Source organism: Manacus vitellinus, unplaced genomic scaffold (genome assembly GCF_001715985.3).
Source record: "Manacus vitellinus isolate BGI_N305 unplaced genomic scaffold, ASM171598v3 scaffold_0_pilon, whole genome shotgun sequence".
NCBI lineage: Eukaryota > Metazoa > Chordata > Aves > Passeriformes > Pipridae > Manacus > Manacus vitellinus.
This window is the reverse complement of record NW_021938789.1, coordinates 20,883,692-20,902,183: the sequence shown is the minus strand read 5'-3', so window position 1 is coordinate 20,902,183 and position 18,492 is coordinate 20,883,692. Positions and strand designations below refer to the sequence as shown.

Genomic DNA, 18,492 nt, shown 5'->3' with positions numbered 1-18,492 from the left:
CCCCTCAGGACCTCGGCATTCCCTTCCGGCACAGCGATCCGGGCAAGCCCGGAGGGCACCGCGCTTCCTCCCGGCCTCCGAGCCCCCGGGACCTGTTTTGCCATCTTGTACGTTAGATATAAGGGAAGAGTTTGCCCTCTCTCCGACTGCAGGTAGGGCTGGGCTGGGCTGGCGTTGCTCTGGCGGCGTGGGGTAGTTGAAGAAACAACCTGCTACAAAGCTGCGGGTTTCCAGTGCACGCCTGGTCGGGAAGAGGCTTGTCAAAGGATGCATTGTTTATGGTAGCCTATAGGGTATCTAGGCTGTCTTCTAAAATTGTACTTCCCAGTATGTTGTCAGGTTTGTAATTGTCTTTTAGTATTGTTATGGCTAATTTTGCCAATTCTAAGAATTCTCTAGGCGTGAATTTCAAGTGACTTGCAAGTAACTCCCTCTCACGTGGATCTTTCTTTCATTGATTGTCTTCTGTTTTTTAAGTGTTTCTCATTCTTGGGATGTTCCTTCATCAGCAGGTTCACTTGCTTCGGTGGAATTCCCATGTAGGTGCTCTTCCTATGCACCCCTGTCAAACACCTTGGCTGTTTGTGTCCTGAAAGATCTAACCCAAAGAGACAGTGCTCTGAGAAGTGCTGTTACCCTGTGATCACTCCCTGGGTCTCCCAGTGTGGTGTTTCTGCATGTTTCATGATCTGTTTGTAATCCCTTATGATGCCAAGTCCTGCTAATGTGGATTCCCGTTAGTGAGAGATGTGGAGCTCAGACATTATGTTGCACAGCAAGTGGTATAAACATCAAGAACTGTGGCAAGGGAAGCCTGAATGACCTCAGCAGGCACTTCAGTGCAAAATCAGTCCACCTTTGAGTGTAACAGAAGTGAAATACACATAAAGACATCAAAGGACTTACTGTAATGCAAATAATAATTCTATATAAGAGCAAGTCTCCTATTTTTTTCTATTTAGAGGTTCCAGAATAACTGTTAAAATTTTTCAAATAAGTCTTTTTGTAACCTGTTCTATTTAGTTTAAAGGTTACTTTAGATATAACAATTGTAAGACTTCTCATGTTTTCTCCTGACAAATTATCTGTAAAACTTGCTCAGATTATATAAAAACCATAATTGTACATTGAATTGTGTAAGAAGATGCTAAGAGTAAGTGTGAAGGAGGAGTGGATGTGAAATGACATAGGCAAAAACATAAGCCTTGTATCTTGGCTTCATTTTTTACAAAATGCTGTTTTCATAGAATCTAATGAAGTATGGAAGTCCTGGAGTTGGCCCCCATCCATCCATATACAAATATATATATATATCCCCAACTGTCTTCTGTAGAAAACTTCTTGATGTCCTTCTCTTAGAAGTCAAACAAAAGCCATCCTGAAGGAAAAATCAGTCAAAAGCTTTGTGATACATCCGTGTTGTATAAGCTTTATTAGTTTATCAAGTTTGTTCTTGAAATATAATTACGTATATGGAGAATGGTTTTTATTCCTTGCTTGTAGTTTTTTTGTATATCCTATTACTTGAAAGGCTGCTAAGTTTTCTCATTTAAAAAAGTATAGTTTAAACCCTTAATTTTTTTTAAATTCATGGCTAATTCACATATGCTACATGCTGTGTAAAAACTCACACCTTATGCATTTAATGCAAGTGATGAATGAGGTACTTGCACTTCACCTGTCAACTCCACCCTGTGTCCACATGTGTAATAAAACCTTCATAGTGTGGTTAAGAGCACTTGTTTGAACCTTTCAGAGTGTATTTGTTAGGTACAAAGCAAAATATCTTACTGCCCCGTCTTTGCAAACCATAGTTTGGCAGGTGGATGGCTGGAGCATTCTCATTCTCACAGAAGCATCTGAATTTCTCTCTTGTTCCCAAATGCTAGAAACTGCAAAGTGGGTTTGTGGCAAGATTTCAAGGGCAAAAAAAGAAATTCTATTGAAAAAATAATGCTATTATGAATAAATGATTGCTTGAGCTTGTAATAACTTATGATCTTTTATAATCACAAATTGTCTTTGTGATATATTTATTATTTGTTCTGAAAACTCATAAAGCACTTTTCTTCTGTGTAACTCTTTTTGTATTGTGAATGTATTGTGAATGAAATCATTATAGGGAGAATTTTCTGCTTGATCTCTCTGTAGGAAGTAATATTCTAGCAATGTGTCTTATGATAAGGTCAGAATTTTGTATTCATCTACAGTGAAAAAATTGTGTAGACATTTATTCATTTACAAGTGGACTATGGACTGACTTGAACATTGGGGGATTTTAATGCAGTTTTGAATAGAAAAGCTATCCTATTTTATCAGTCTGTATAGAACTTGAAAAATGTCTTAGGTGGCAACTTTAGTGAACTTCTTCAAGTTGTGGCATTCTGAACCACAGACATGACAGAGTAAGACTGATAACTTAATGCAGTTGAGTAGCCCCTTGTAAGCACTGAACTACTGAAACTCTGAGATCTGAAACAGGTTATTCTGGTTTTTTTCTTTTTAAGACCTAGACAACAGTAATGAATTTCAGATTAAATACCTTCTTTTAAGGACTGTATGTAGTATGTATGCTTCATGTGTAGCTTGGATAATTATGTTGAATGCTTTCAGCAATGCCTTGGACACCGAGCTGCTTTCATAAAAATAACAGATGCATGTAGGCTGCCACTGACCTGTTGAGTATTGGTGGATTTCCTCTAAGTCTACCATCTTTGGTGGCAAATGAGGTGGGAATTCTGTCTGTATTCTGGTATTCTGTCTGTGAATCTCCACTCCAACTCTTGTAAATAAAAGAATACTTAAATTGAAAAATGATGCATATTCTATTCCCAATTGTAGAAAGCCTTAAGGAATGCTCCTCTATGCTAATATATCCCTTTTTTTTCCTTCATGAACTCTCTGCTCTATATGCAAGGCATCTTTCTTAATGTCTTCTTTAAGCTAAATATAAAACAACGCTTAAACTTCCCCAAATAAAAAGCTCAGCTAAACCAGGTACATAAGGAGAAGTAACCCTAGGGATAAAGTGGATGTTTGGACAAAAATTGACAGGTTATTTCTGTACTTGTAGTTTTCTGGAAGATGGTGTGAGTATTTTAAGTGGTAAAAATAGCATCAGAGTCTCTACAAAACAAAACTTCATAGAAGACAGAATATCTTAGTAGTTAAAACTACGTGAGAATGCAAATGGTGATGTTAGAAGCTTTGTTAAGCTGGCATATAGACATTCTGAGTGATAAGTGTAATCTTTCAAATACAGATGAATACTGTACACTTCATGAAAATTAAGAGCTATTGAACTCTGTCAGATAGGACTTTGAAAATGTGTTGTGAATTTTCTTAGTGCTTAAAATGTTGCGGTGCTAAATACAGTTTCTTCTAGGCGTGCAGAGTTTAGCATACATGGTTAATATATAGACTTGTTGTTGTTTGGTTTTCTTATCAGTCCACACAGTTAGACGTCTTTAGAATCTGCCTTGGAGCAGCTGGCTGCCAGCTGACGTGCTGGGGTTGGCACCACCCAGGTTTAGCGTGACATCACTGGGAGTTCTACCTCTGTGCTCAAGGAAGTTGATGTGGGAGCCACGCTCTAACGTGGAGCTAAACTGCTAAATTTAGTTAAATGCTGAGAACACAGGGCATGTGAAAATGGAATTCCTGAAAAAAATTGTTCCAACTGTTGTTTCTGGTGATGTAGTTCCGAATGTTGGGAGTACTGCCCATGAAAGTTCTCCAAGGCTGTTGAAGATGAGACGTGTCAGACTGTTTTCATTGGGGCAGACAATAGATGAAGATGAAGAGACACATGTTTTACATCCTGATTACAGTATGTATCCATGTCATCAACCTGGTAAAAACTGATCTCTAATATTTTTCTTCAGATCATGATTATTTTGCTAAATTGACAAATTTGGTTTATAAAAAGCCTTTTTTATCAGAGTTACTATGATAGTGGCATCTTTAGCTTTAGAACTGTTTTATTGTTGTCACACTGTAATTTGTTAGTGACTTATTTGGAAGTAATTTTACAGGATTTCTAATGTTCTCCATGTCTTTGCATTCCTGTGTGACCTTTTTTTCTTCTTTTTGGGATAAGAATTTCTTTTAAAGTTTTTAAACTATAATGGAGCTAAGATTAGGCACTAAGACTTGTCTAGACAGAAGAGTGCTACACAGGGGTCTGTGACTGCAGTGCAGGGTGTGAGTTTTGTGTCACCTTTTCTCTCCCTGTTTTTCAAATCCACTAAGATTTCAAAGACTTTCCTTTTAACAGTTTTTTCATCTCAAAACTGTATACATTTTCCTTTTTTAGTGTTTTGAGGATTGCACATTTTAAATAAACATAATATATAAATAAGTCAAGGTTAAATATGGACATTGTATAGAGAATTTTTTACTTAAGAACATGAGTAAGCTTGTTTGTATGAAGATTTCTTTTATTTTTAATTTTTTTTTTACTACCTGTTAATGTCTAAATATTATGGTGTATTGTGCTAATAAAAAGTAGTATTAGTTTATATTCCTCTTTTGAATAGTACAGCTGGGTGGCAATGGAAAAATTCAATTTTAGTTTCTTTTTTTCTTTTTGTCTTCAGCTAAAATACTATGGTCTTGAGCCTTTATATCTTGGATCCTGAAGGCTGTCGCAGTTTTCACTGTTTGCTGTGTGGTTGGCTATGTCTTTTAAATTTTTTTCCCTTATGTGTCTACCTGCAAAGGTGGGAGATGGTGGCATTGGTCCATCTTACTGGGTGGTGAACTTACAGCCTTAACTATGGAATTAAGCTTGTAGTGGTGGTGGGAGAAAGGGATTTCCTTGGAAAGACTTCTCTTAGCCCTTCTGATTGTATTATAAACTACTTTTTTTTCAGTATGTCAGGTTGAGTAGCATGAGCAAATGAGAAAAGCAGTGACAGTTCTGTTTTGTTAAACAAGTTGTTCCTGTGCAGAACTAATTAGAGCAAGTTAATGTTGTAATGGTATAGGCTATTGAAGGCTGCTTACAGAATAAGGTCTGTTAAGGCTGTTACTGCCTTATGTGCTTGAAAACTCTGATCAGAAGCTCATGGTGTCTGATGGTGAACATCTTTTAGCCTCATATCACTGTGGTGTACACAACTTAAATGTCTCCATAGGTGTAGCTCATCAATCCTCCTTTTACACTCTATTCTGGTTTCTTTGCAGCTCTCAATTCTGAATGATTTTTTTCAAATGTTATAATTTCAGAACAAATGGAATTGTCTTTGTGCCAGGTTAAAAGAAAATAGAATACACCAGTTCTGCTGTTGAAGATGAATTTTCCTCTCTTGGTTATTAAATATGTGTCAAATGGTGATTATTAGGAGTGATTTTGTGGAAATCAGCAGTGCCTGACTAGTGTCACTTAATATTGTGATGTCATCATTTGCGAAATGCAGACTTATAGTCTCTTCTGGGATCATGCTTTTACAATAGCAGATAGTAGCTGAATCCTCTTTAAATTATCTGCTTATTTCTATTTTTGTATCGTGGTAATGGAATGAACTGCTCTGCTGGAATAGAGCAAAAGAACTACTGTGTTTACCAGCTGGGTATGCTGCAGAAGGCAGGTGCCGACCAAACAGGTAATAAAACAATAGAATTATTTGAAAAAAAATTGTAACATTTACTTGCTTAATGTCAGCAGATGTGGTATTAATGAACCACAGAATTTAACATAATGAGTGTTGAGGAACTCAATTGGTTTTTTTAACCTAAGGTGGTTTGTCCTGTAAATATGTTTGAATTTGAAAGTAGGTGGGGTTTAGTTTTTTCTTTTACTTTCTATTCCTTACTGATACTTTTTAGGAATATTTTTGCTTTAGTGAAAATTTAGGTGAAATACTGAGTCTGACAACTATTTTTAAGTACAAAAGTATTATAGAAGATCTCAAACTAACCAACCAATCAAAAAAACTACTCCTGGCATCAAAAGCATAAAAGTATTATTTTTATAGCACCACCTAGTTGGGTTTGACTATATCTGGCCTAAAAATTTTGTGTGGAATTCAAGTGATGAGGGATTTGTTTTTTGTTTGGTTGTTTTTTTGGTTATTAAAGCATTTATTGTATCACCTTTCAAAATGTTAACTCAGTTAGTATATACTTTGTTTTAAAGCTGAAAATAGGACCTTGGAAATACATGCTCTCTAATGTGCCTTTTTAAAATACATAGTTTCTGTCAGAATGGTTTCCAGTGTATTTTAGAAATCTTTTGTAACTGTCTTTTTAGATGTATAAGGTTGTTAGAACTGTAGAAGAAAGCCATAACTCGTTGTAGTATTTGCATATTGATTGTATGCATCACAGTGCTTAATAGATGCTGGTAAAAGAACAGTCAGTTTTTTAAAATTTGCTGTAGCATTTAAGAGTTGACAGGTTTTCAGTTTTAAAAATTTCTGTCTCCAAAAAGCTACAATTCAAATAAAACATAGAAAGCTGAGCTTGGAAGGTTCAGGTTGTAGCATTAAAGAAAGGGAACACCATGCCCTGTGTGAACTCACAAATGGCAGCTGTACCTGTGGTGTGTGAAGTGTGCCCTTCTGCTGCAGTTCTGTGCTTTTGGTTGTGCTGTAAGGCAGGGTAGCTAATAACGTGGAACTGTCTTAGTGGCCGACTGTGTAAGTCAAATCTGCAAGAACTGCACAAGAGATGTTAATTTTATCAGTGACGTGAGTATTCTCGTTGTTCACAGTGTCCATGTTATTTCTGTGTATGGGAAATGTGCTTCCCTTCAAGTGCTCCTGCTAGGAGAGCAAAACTACGCCAACAAGAATGTGTTCTTTTGTGGTAAAGAAATGAATAATAGAGCTGTAACTGCCTCGGGGTTATTAGCAGGGGCTGGATATGCATTTTAGTGCCTGGGAGCACTTGCCCCTGTAATACCAGCAGCTCTGCAGGGCATTTTCAGCTCTGAGTTGCATCTCTGATGAGCCTTGTACAGGAAAGGATGACCGTGGCCCCAGTGCCTGTGTGGAACAGAAGTTGGTTTCTGTGCCCAAGTTCAGAGTTTCAGTCAGAGAAGATTGGGGGGGTTGGTGGACAACCAAGTACCGTGGCTTTGCCCCCCATCCGACACAAACTGCTCGCTTGTATTCAGAGGCTGCTCCATAATACTGTTTGGGATCCAGAATACTATTTACATAAAAATCTCTAACCCTCTCTCCTTGTTTTCTTATCACTGGAGATAGCATTGTTTTGCTTGAGTAATACCCCAGGAAATTTTTCTGTGTATATTTTCCATAAGAAGTAATAAGTGAACCTTTCCTAAGGGCCTTTAGAACCTGCTCTTGAAGCTCTTTGAAACAGAAGGTAGGGAAAGGAGATTTTGGGTTGATTTGAGTGCATTTTTACAAGCGGATCAGGCTGATCTAACAGTTTGCTGTCAGTGAAAAGGGCAGTCTGACTCCCAGCTGTGCAACCCTTCCCCATCTCCTGTTGGGTGCTGGTGTGGCTTTTCCCTGAGCTGATTAATTTCACAATGCCAGCAGAAAATGTTCTAATATTTTGGGGGCAGTTTTTTTGAGATGAATTGGCAAGGGGAATTAACTCACTGAGAGGGCCTTTTGGGTCACTAGTGGGGGCAGTATTAGATGTCTTACCATCACCAAAAGTAGCAATCACCTTCTGGATACCCTCTGTTTTAATTGATTTGTGGAAAACAAACTCTTTAATATTTTAGATAAATGGAAACACAAGCATGCCTCCTGAGTTTTATTTTAAGTGCAGTGATGATATGTTTTATTATTACTGCTTATAAGCAGATACAATGACCACTGGGTAAATGTTTTTTAAGTAAGGCATTACCTTCAGATGGAGTCAATAAAGAACTGAAATAAGGTCCAGCAAATCTTTTTAAAAGTAAGCCCAAGTGCAAAGAGAGTATGCTTCTGACTTCTTTATTTTACCTTAATATGGAAAATTGGCTATAGTTATATTTAACTGTTTTTAAAAACGTTATGGCATGGCTTAGTTTTAGGAGACATCTCAAATATTATTTTTGACCTTATTTTTTGAGATCTTTTTTAAAAATTGTGTTGTATACTTGACTGTATGCCTAGTATGCTTTTGCTGTAGCTGTCTTAGGGTTTCATCAGAAGAATAAACATGCAGGAACTTACTTTGGTTGATTTGTGAAGTAATTGTAACTTAGTGCTTCTTTCAAGGTGAGTATCAATACAAATGAAAGGTGGATCTAAAATTACCTTTTCTTCATACTTAACAGGTACTCATGTGGAATATATGTATATAAGGAGGTAATTCACTTGTTTTCCTCTGGGGAAGAGAGTTTACATTTTTTTCTTTATTGCTATTATTCACTTAATAGATTATCTTTGTATCACATTTGCAGGGTCTCGTCTGCATCTGCTGGCACTTTAAAGGTTTTCTCAGGCATTGGTGTATTAGTGTAAGGTGTCATATGACAGCTGAGTCAATGTAATGGCTCAGTGCTGTCAACAAGAGATTGAACCTGTCCATCTGTATAGTTGTCTTGTATATTCATTTATTCATTTTTAGTGTTCCTGTTGCATATCTATCTTTGGTGAGACTTTATCTGGCTAAACCAATAGGAAACACCCCTTTCCTTCCAATACCAACAGATAGGCAGCAAACTGGAACACTGTGAGAAGGAGCCAACAGCAAATTTAGGAAGTGAATGTTAGTAACCCTGCTGTTTGGACTTTGTTTTTCTGTTCTTTTTGACTTTCTATCTTGCAGATTGTGAGCTGAAGAGTAAGAAGTAATGAGAACTCCAGTTTATTAAGGGAAAAAAAAAAAAAGATGAAATTGAACAATATTTAGCTGCAAATATTCTTTGAAACATTGGGCTAATTCTTTCAAACAGTGCAGATAAAACTTAGTGGGGAATTGTAAATATCTTTTGACCTTTCCAAACCACGGTTATTTTAAGGTAGTTGTGAGAGGGACAAAATAAAGCTTTTAACTTGGAAGGAGAGAGGGAGAGACATGATACACGTGGGGGATGAAAGAAAATTTAACATAGACAGAAAACCAAGCAAGTCTTCAGAAGATTCTGTAAAAGCTGATAAAGGAGAGTTGTGAAGTGCTAAAGTCAACAAGATGTGGAGAAACTTGTGAAAATAATGATATCTACTACTGTAAAACTATTCTTTCTGTGATATACTGGTAATACAAGGACATAAAAATATTCTTTTAAATTCTTTGTGTCTAAATTGTCCACAGGCCTTGAAAGGGACATTTTGAGAGGGAAAGAAGAGTTTAACATGTTGTTCCTTTTTGATTTATACTGTAAATATCTTGCATGCAGAACAGATTTTAAAACTTACTCTATTTTCGATAACGTCTGTTAGTGATGCCAGGATAGAGTATATAAGATGCTGAACAGCATGTAAAATAAAAATATCACCTTATTTTTAAGGAGCCATTTTGAAATAAAAAACTGTTATCCTTTAAAACACATCAAAGTCTATCACTGGGCTAAAAAAATCCAAAATAATATCACCCCTGATGTTCAAGAAAGCATTTGTAAGGTCACTATAGTATTTACTAGCAGGATTAAGTCAGCAGTTGCATATGAAGATTCTACACTAGTGATATCAACAATTCAGATTTACGTTACAGAAAGATTATAATTGGAACATTTTGTTAAACAGTTTTTCCCTTGTCAGTTGAAAAGGGAAGAACTGTGTTTCAAATGGATAAGTTTTAGTTTGTAGGTGATATGACTAGTCTTAATCTCCTTTAGGGTTTTTTTTTCTGTTTCTAGTGAAAATGTGACTAGTAAATGGAAGAGTCAGATAAGACATTTTTCAGTAATTTATTATATTTTTGATGACTCTTGGTAGTTTCTGTTGGCTGCATTTGTTAACTGTTTTATGTGTTGGTTTGCAAACTGTGTTTCTAGTTGCTTTTGTTCTAAGCTCTCCAACAACAGACTGATTCCTCCCCTGTGAGTGCTAACTTTATATGGGTTCCTTATAAGAAGTATTATGTGGATCCAAACTGAGGGAAAAGTAATTTCAACTACTTCTTAATCAAGGGCACTTTTGGAAAGTGTTTCTGCTTTCGGTAAATGTCATTCTTTGTGTCTCTAACTTATCACTGAATAGCCTTTAGTTACTCTTTAAATAAGAAAATGTCATGAGTATTGTCTTCATTTGGGAATATGTTCTCTCAGTTAGTAAATGCTATTGAAAAATACCTGTGGTTTGTTTAGTGCTGTTAGTGGTGGTTGTTTTACTTGACATGCGTCTTCTTGCTCTCCAGCCAAATTCTGAAAGGTCCCTTCAAGCACAAACCCACCCATACAGGAGGGTTCTTGGCTCAGACTTGAAGGTTCTTGATGTTTGCATTTATTTATAAAAGAAAGATTTTGTTATGAAAAATCCAAATGCACTACTGACTTGAAGAGATAGGTAAAACTTTCAGAAAGCCATATCACTTTAACAGTGGCACCTTCTGATTCAGTTTCTTTCTGCAGCAGTTTTTCATGAGATGCTCTGGATGTTCGTGACTTGGTATATCCTCACCTTATAAGCTGTGCAGCACCCCTTATATGGAGATACTACATAAATAATAATAATTCTTTAGTGCATTAGTACTGATGAGTTCTGTAGTGACAAGCATGGGTGGTGGACCCCAATTGATTGTGAGACTTTCAGTCCTCATTGTTAAGACCAGTATGGCAAATATAAACTTCAGATACTCTAACATCAGGATACTGTTGCACAGTCATATTAGACACTGACTCAAAACTGTCTGGTGTCTCTTGGCATCTCTTAAAAATCCAGTGAGAGCCTTGTCTCAGTTACTTCTTTGAGAAGATGACTGGCTGAAGGACGGATGTTTTTTAATTTCAAAATATTTTCTAACTTGAAACATGATACCTAGGAAATAATACATATAAAAGCAGCTCATAACTTGTATAAAAATATTGTATTATTTAGTATGTTGTTTTCAGTTAATTAGAGTTTGTTTAAAAGTGCTTTTTCTTTATTGGTTGGAATTTCCATTAACTCCTGTTTCGTGGAAGGAGCTGCGTAGAACAGAATAGCTTAATTTGCCCAGATGTTGATGAAGTTATACCATACACATTTATTAGGGGCATTGTATGTTTGGACAATTGACATGTTCATGTCACTTAGTACCAGTAAGTGACATGAACAGTATCCATCATCTTCTGTATCAGTAGATAATAGGACCGACAAATAAAGAGCAACCAGTTGCTGAATGGAAAAAGCCAAAGCATGTTCTTCACATTATGTGAACATGTTTTTACCCCCTGATTCCAGTTCTTCATTTTTCATTAACTCGTAGGGATTGTGTTGGTGTGATACTGTCCCTTTCCATGTGATCTGCTCTGCTAGATGAGGGTGCAGGGATGGAGAGCTGCCTGCTGTGTGTCAGGGGAGTGCTGTGCTTTGGAGCTGCTGCCCCATGTGCATCTGCTGGCAGAGGCTGTTTTGTAGTCCACCAGCCAAGGCACTTTAAGGAACTTTGTGTTGTGAACTCTTTGCACAACTTTCACACAAATGCAGCCTTGTTTTAAACTTTTAGTGTGTGTTAGGTGTTTGCTATCTTAACTGTTGCATTTAGCTACCCTTGGGTTTGTTACTACTTCTGGTTCTCTCCTTTCTGATTTTTTTATTTCTTTTCTTGCATTTCTTCAATGTAACAGCACACTTGCTCAAAAAAGGTTCAGAAATGATACTCATAAATTCTGTTATTTCTGACTTGCAAAGCAATGTGTATTTTACCTTTTAATTACCTTTTTTAATCTTAAAAGTATCTTTATTTTGTATGTATGCTTCAGGTTCCTACAAGGGTATCTGTTGTTTCACAGAGACGCAAAAGCTGTAAAATTCAGCATTAAAAGCACTTAATTGTTTAAATCCTGGTAACTAAAGCATTAAAAAATACACTGTAAGTATTTGCTGGCTCTGGAATGAAGAAATATGCCAGTTTAGTTCAACTGTGAAGAATGCCATATTAATGTAATAATTCTATTTATTTCTGATATTGAGTGGAGGAGCTCCACATGCTCCTGCACTGTGCAACTGAAACATTGGGAAAGGCAATTACAGGAGCTGAAACCTCAAGAGAAAATTGCCTGTCCATGCCTTGCAGAGTTTACCCCTATAGGTGATTTTCTTTAACATTTTTTCTTTAAAGTTTTCCCATATGAATCCTAAACTTTCAGTGGTGTTTTTCTCTGATATTTTCGATAAGGATAGAGTAACTGATCCTCGCATGATACAAATATGATGTTTCCCGTAAAAGTGGCACAGACATTCAGCAGCTTGGGAGGAGCAACAAAAATAGAAACATAACTGATTTGTAGCAGTTGTCTTAAGGCCTTGTAGGGTAACAGAGTTAAGCCTTTCCTTACTCTATCCATTTAAACGCCCAGCAACTAAGCAGGGATTTTCTGTGTAGCTCCGTAACTATTTCCAGGTTCTATTTAAAAGGCTGGTGAAAACCCAAGAGCTGGTTCCCCAAACCTAGTGTGTTGGTATGTTAATGCTGAAGCACAGTGAGGAGGCTGATACAGTTATTTTAGGTTGTCCAACATAACTAATCAGGCTTTATATGTTTAAGGTTTTTGTGCAGTCATTGAAGATTGAAATTGAGCACCTTAGAGTGAGTAAATCACTGTGTTTTCTAGAATTTTAATAACAGGGGTGCCTGTGAAAATTGAGGAACTTGGATTTGTAAGGCTTTTGAGATGTGGTAAGAGCTTTAGGTTTGTGTATTGCTTTACCTGTCTCATTTCCTCTTGGAGGGAGATTGGTTAAATATCATCTCAGAACTGCCTGTTGCGGTGTTTGAGATGTTTCACCTTTTTATTACCTGTTTGTTTCCTTGTAATCTTATGATGTTTGCTGATCTGGAAAGCTAGATTTTCAGGAAGGGCCACATACCTGTTTAGTCTAAATCCTTGCAAAGGTGGTAAGGTCTTTGTTAAACTACCTTGAAAACTGTTTAATTGTTCAGGATTTAATTATCCTTTCCTGGAAGTTGTGGGGAATTCTTTTTCTTTTTTTTTTTTCTTTTGAGGCAGGCTTACTCTTCAATAAAGACAGTATTAACATACTGAAAAGGTAAATATTAACTATATCCTCTTTGATCTTACTGAAAGACTGCAAGAAAGGCGTGCATCTTCAATGTCCTTCCAAAATGAGCTGGAATTTACTTTAAGTGGGAAATATTTGTAGTTCTTTCCCTGAATGCATTTTCTGTCAGTCTATATCATCCTGAAAATGAATGTAGTAGAACTGAAAACTGCAAAGAAACTTTTGGAAGCAACAGTGACTGCATGTTTTTTATGTAACTTAAAAGAATGCCTTTAGCTGTGGTTTTAAAGTCAAGTGTTTCTGCTGGAACGATTAATGTAAATTATTTTGTAGGGGGATGAATAAACAAATCATATTCTTTTATTTTGGCCATCTTGGTAGAAAAGAGCAAGAGCTGCTTTGGGGGTTTGAGGGAGGAAGGTAGTATGATATGCATATACTCCTAGAGAAACAAAACTATTGTAAAACTGGGGAATAATACTTCAAATGAGGTGAAGGGGGCGGGGAAGGAAATGAAGCTAGAAATCTGTAATGTTCCCTGTGAAACATATATATATGACTTATGTTGTTTCTGTCATTTAAAAGCAAACTTTAAAAAGTTAAATATTGCTCTAAAGATAACATAAACAGCAATATCTTCAGTCCTGAAACAACCCCTTTCCCGCACACACCTTTTCAACCTGTAGAGGTGAAGCTAAAAGAACACTGTGAACCATGAGTTGTTTTGGTCTTGCATACCAGTGTTTGCCACAGGCCAAAGCTGCAGCAGTTAGTATGCATGTGGCACTTACTTTATGTATGTTTTTCAAAACAGTTGCCAGCAATGTCTCTGGGCAGCTCCAAGAAAATGGCATGATGCTGTTTGAATTAAAGGTGAGCTGTACAAACAGCCTTTGCATACACATTTGTAGTAAATGTATTGATCTACTGTGTATAGTGTTCCTTTTAGAAATATTTTTATTAAAGACCTAATTCTGCAAATAAAGATAAGTTCTGTTATCTGTGCTATCTACATTATGATAGTTTCAGATCTCTTATATTGCTTGGGTCCTCTAGCTACTTGAAACACTCAGGGCAAATCTTACCTGTCGTGTGCCTGGGCTTACTATACATGTGCTGAAGGTATCTACAAGGTATGTGCTGAAGTGCCAAATAGACTTTGCTTGTACAGGTCAAGTATGCTATAGATGAATGGTACTGTGAATGGACAGTCTAATACTTCTTGGAGCAACTGGACTTAGGACACATGAATCTTGTAATGTATCAGTCTATTTGCAGCCTGAATTCTGCAGAATGAGGTTGCTGAAGCAGCCTGAGCAATTTACTTCTAGCCATCCTCTTTACTAATAGTTTTTCATATCTGAGCAGAATGCATAGTGTGGACTGGATACTGGCATTAATCGTTTCAGTGCAGTACAAACAACTTGTGTCTGCAGATTGAGCACTTCTGCTTTACAGCACCTACAGTCCTACTCTTGCCACTTTCTGTTCAGAGATTACTGATACCAGTGTGCTCATTCATGCATACCTCACCTTGATTTTTGAGACAGTATCAAAGAGATAGACTTTATAGTAGTCTGCTCCATTTAGTAGTGAAATTGATAACTGGTCCAGAATCAAAAGCTGTGCAGATATTGGGGTCCGTATGTGAACTATGTATTTATGGGAACTGTGTAATGTCCAGTCTACTAATGAAAGTATGCACAAATCATCAATTCCAGAGTTTCTTTTTGGATTTTTTTTTTCATACATAAACGAGCTCCAGATCAAAGCTATTGACTTATATTTAAATGCAAGTGCTTTCTTTCCCATTTTATGTAAAATAGTAAAATATTAACCTTACGGAAGCCTCCTCTTATAAGTACGCAAAAGTGATAGCTATTTTTAGTGGTCATACTTGTTGCTCTCAATGTTAAACACAGTGTACTTTCCAGAACTCCGTTTCATTTTCCTTTCTGAGAATAAGGAACTGGAAGAGAATCCATACTGTGGATGACATTTTCTAACACAATTGTAGCAATACACGACGATGATATCTTGTAACTCTCTGCGTTGAGTTTTATTGGGTTCTTCTCAGTGAACGAGCCTCCTCCATGCTTGACGAGGTTCAGAGGCTTGTAATCCATAGTTTTTCCTTCCTGCTTCTACTTTTCTTGTTTTGATTAAAAATAAAACAAAAAGTTACATTTCAAACTCTGTGGTTTATCCTGAAATCTTCTATTTATTCCAGTATCTGGTAGGTTATTTCATTAGCTAGTTTCAAAGGAAAATCAAACCGAAAAAGACTGAAATGGCAGTTGTCATCTTTGGTTATAAGAGCATTTAAATTGGGTTGTGAGAAAAAAGAAATGTTGGAAGGCTTGTGCACAGTTATACAGTAAGATAATGTTTATGACCCTGATGCTTCTATGATAAATCTAAGATACTGACAGATTACTCCACTTGCTAAATGGACTTGTACTGATAACTTGTTTTCTCCTTTTTTAGGGGGGAGGGGAGGGCTGGTGAAAGTATTTTGTGTAAGCTGTTTGTAAATCTTTTAAATTAATTATGTCCATTTAATCAAACTTGTTGTGTCTGTGCATGTATGTATGAAAGCATATGTATCCAAGTAGTATTAAAAGAACATTCTTCTCAAAATATTTTTGCTCCTAATATTCCTGATCTTCAATACATCTACTGAATCTTTGGAAGGAAAACCTTATACTCTTGGTACATACAGTTCTCACTTCTTCAAAGTTGTTAATGGACTAATACTCTCTATTGAGCTAAGAGCATTTAAAATTAATTGCTAGTATCCTTGAGGAAGCCCAATTAGTGGTGATCATTAGGTGGTAGTGTGAATAAATAACAGTGCTACAAAATATCAAATGTCATGGCAGAAGACCATGTAACTTGCTTGGCCAAATGCTTCAATGTCATAAATAAATACAAATTTTGAAAAATATTTCCTAACATTCATTTGATTTTAAAACACTACTTTACAGAAATACTGACAACTTCACTGTTTGTTGAAAGTTGTTTTAACTCCAGAAGGTGGAACATGGAGATTAGTATTTCTGTGGGGTTGTTTTAGTATATCTCCTGGGGTTTCTGGGGTATTTGTTTTTTAATAAGCTTCTGGTGCTAATAACTTAAAGAATAAAAACTGAGGGGGGGGGGAAAGGACAACTACAAAGAACCCAAACTGTATTTTAAAAAGTCATTATTTTTGAGGTGCTGAGAGAGTTGGCTCATGATTTTGGAATGCACACTGTTAACAACGATTCCTTTGAAGAACTCTCTGTAGCCCAGTGTTAAAAGCAGTCAGAGACCAACCATAATTAATACAGTCTTTCAAATTAGTGGTGAAATTCATCAACCAGTTCCAAAATCTGACCTTTATATCCTACTCATAACAAAATACAACCTCTGTTATATCTTACTTAGTAAGGGGAAAAAGGAATGTTTGAAGTGCAACTTTGAATTTATTTATAAAGGAGTGATGAAAAGGAATATGAGGTAATACTGCCTACTACATGGGCAGTATTACCTGAAACAGGCTTATGAAAGAAAGTTTGATGCAATGTCCCAAAGAGTTGCTTTGTGTGGATGCCTGTCTGGGAAGAAAAAAGGACTGTTTGGATATAGGTAGCAATTTAGTATCTTGTTATAGAAAAATATTTTTTGCAGGGGGAAATTGGGATTATTTTTAGTCTGACAAAACCGAGTGATGTTACCAGTCTCTCTCTTTTAATAAAACTGTTCTTCTCCTGAATGACAGCGGCTCTGTTGGTGTTTGAACCAAGTTAGGAGAGTGATGGGCTTCTCCTGCCCTTTCTCCAGTGTCCTGCTGGAGTGGCGTGTTAGACCTGTCATTTAGAACCTCTTAGCTGGACATCAGCTGGTTTATGTTACCTCCCTATTAGTGATACTTATGTTGTCTTATTGGGGTGGGAGATATAGATGAAAAAACCACAAACAAACAAAAACAAAACCAGAAAAAAACCTGCAAACCTTAAAAGTATTTGATGTACACTGTTCCTAAATCTTTTCAACAACTTCAGATAATTTCAGTTTATCTGAGGGTACAGGTCTTATTTCTTCCTCATGCCTTGTTTACTCCTAGTACAGGGTGGGTGTCAGTTCTGAATGATCCAGATTTTTTTAAAAATTACCCTCAAGCAGATTTAATCAGTCTGCCTTGGATCCACATGATTAATTTTTTGGTTCATCTGTATGGTGTGGGTCAAGTTATAATTTAAGTAAACCTAATGATCTAACAGTCATTAGACCTAAGGTCTACTGTTAGCAGCCACTGCCCCAGTAATCTCAGTATCCAGTTCTCTCAATTTCTGTATTTGACCCAAGGATAGCATTACATGTGTAGTTTGGTGGCAGTTGTGGAAACAAGCATTGTTTTCTCCATGTCATTGCTTCCTGTCAGTATGTAGAAATCTTTCTGAAATTTTTGACTACTTTTAGATTTGTCCAATAAAATTTTGGAATGCCTTCAGATGTGTTTTTGACCTTTGTAAATATGCCACCTCAAGCTGACAGAGAGCCACCACCTTTTGATTGTACCTGGTAGTGTGGGCAGAGTGAAGGAGGTTTGTCTCAAACTGCTTTACCCTGTGCTGAAGTGGGCAAAGGCTATTGGCGAGCTATCTTACTTTGTCCTGAAAGAGTGGCATTAAAGCCTGAATGCTGTTTGAGGCAGTATTGCATTGCAGTCATTGGAATCCAAACACTTCACACCTTAGAGACTTTCCATTGTGGTGTTTGAGATGATACTGAACAGGATAAACTATCAGACTTAATTTGTGTTAAGTCCTTAAAAATAAGAAAAAACCCACAAACCAATCTCAAACAGCTAGGAGAATCATAAAAGGGTTTGGGTTGGAAAGGACCTTGAAGATCATCTAAGCTCCAACCCCCTGCAAGGGTAGGAACACCTTTTGCGAGATCAGGTTGCTCAATGCTCTGTTCAGCCTGGCCTTGAACACTTGCAGGAACGGGATGTCCAGATCTGCTACTGGCTGTAGGTGTTGGAGCTAAATCGTCTGTGATTCTTTGGCAGGCATCTGCCCTGGGAATACTACCTATGACTTCCCTGTCCTCCACTGTGATTCTGTTTTTCACATTTGTGATTTTACTGATCTCCTAGCGTAGAAGGCATGTTGTGCTTTTGGCACCGTGCAGAGCAACGCTGGGCAGTTTATTTAATTCATCACCGATCTTAACAGATCGGTTGGAAGTTTATTTAAAACTCAGTAAAGCACAAACAGCTTTTCATAGCCCCTTTTGGTCGTAACTGCAAGTAGTCGAGTAGTTTGGCTGCCGGGGGTGGGTAGATCCCTCACCCTGCCCGTGTGCCTGGTAGCATCCCTCGGGAGGAGCGCGGGTACGGCCTGAGGGCGGGAGCGCGCAGCCCCCG

General features: G+C 37.1%; 1 protein-coding gene across 10 annotated transcripts in view; it reads left to right on the top strand.

Annotated features, from left to right (window-relative positions):
* The first annotated feature begins 3,571 nt into the window (after window positions 1-3,571).
* Window positions 3,572-18,492, top strand: part of FRYL (FRY like transcription coactivator) — a 134,052-nt gene continuing 119,131 nt past the window's right edge. For all 10 annotated transcript variants that reach the window (XM_018068951.2, XM_018068961.2, XM_018068944.2 and 7 more), the window contains exon 1: window positions 3,572-3,829. In XM_018068951.2, the coding sequence (XP_017924440.1) occupies window positions 3,652-3,829 (178 nt within the window). In that variant the 5' untranslated portion in view covers window positions 3,572-3,651. The remainder of the gene's footprint in view (window positions 3,830-18,492) is intronic.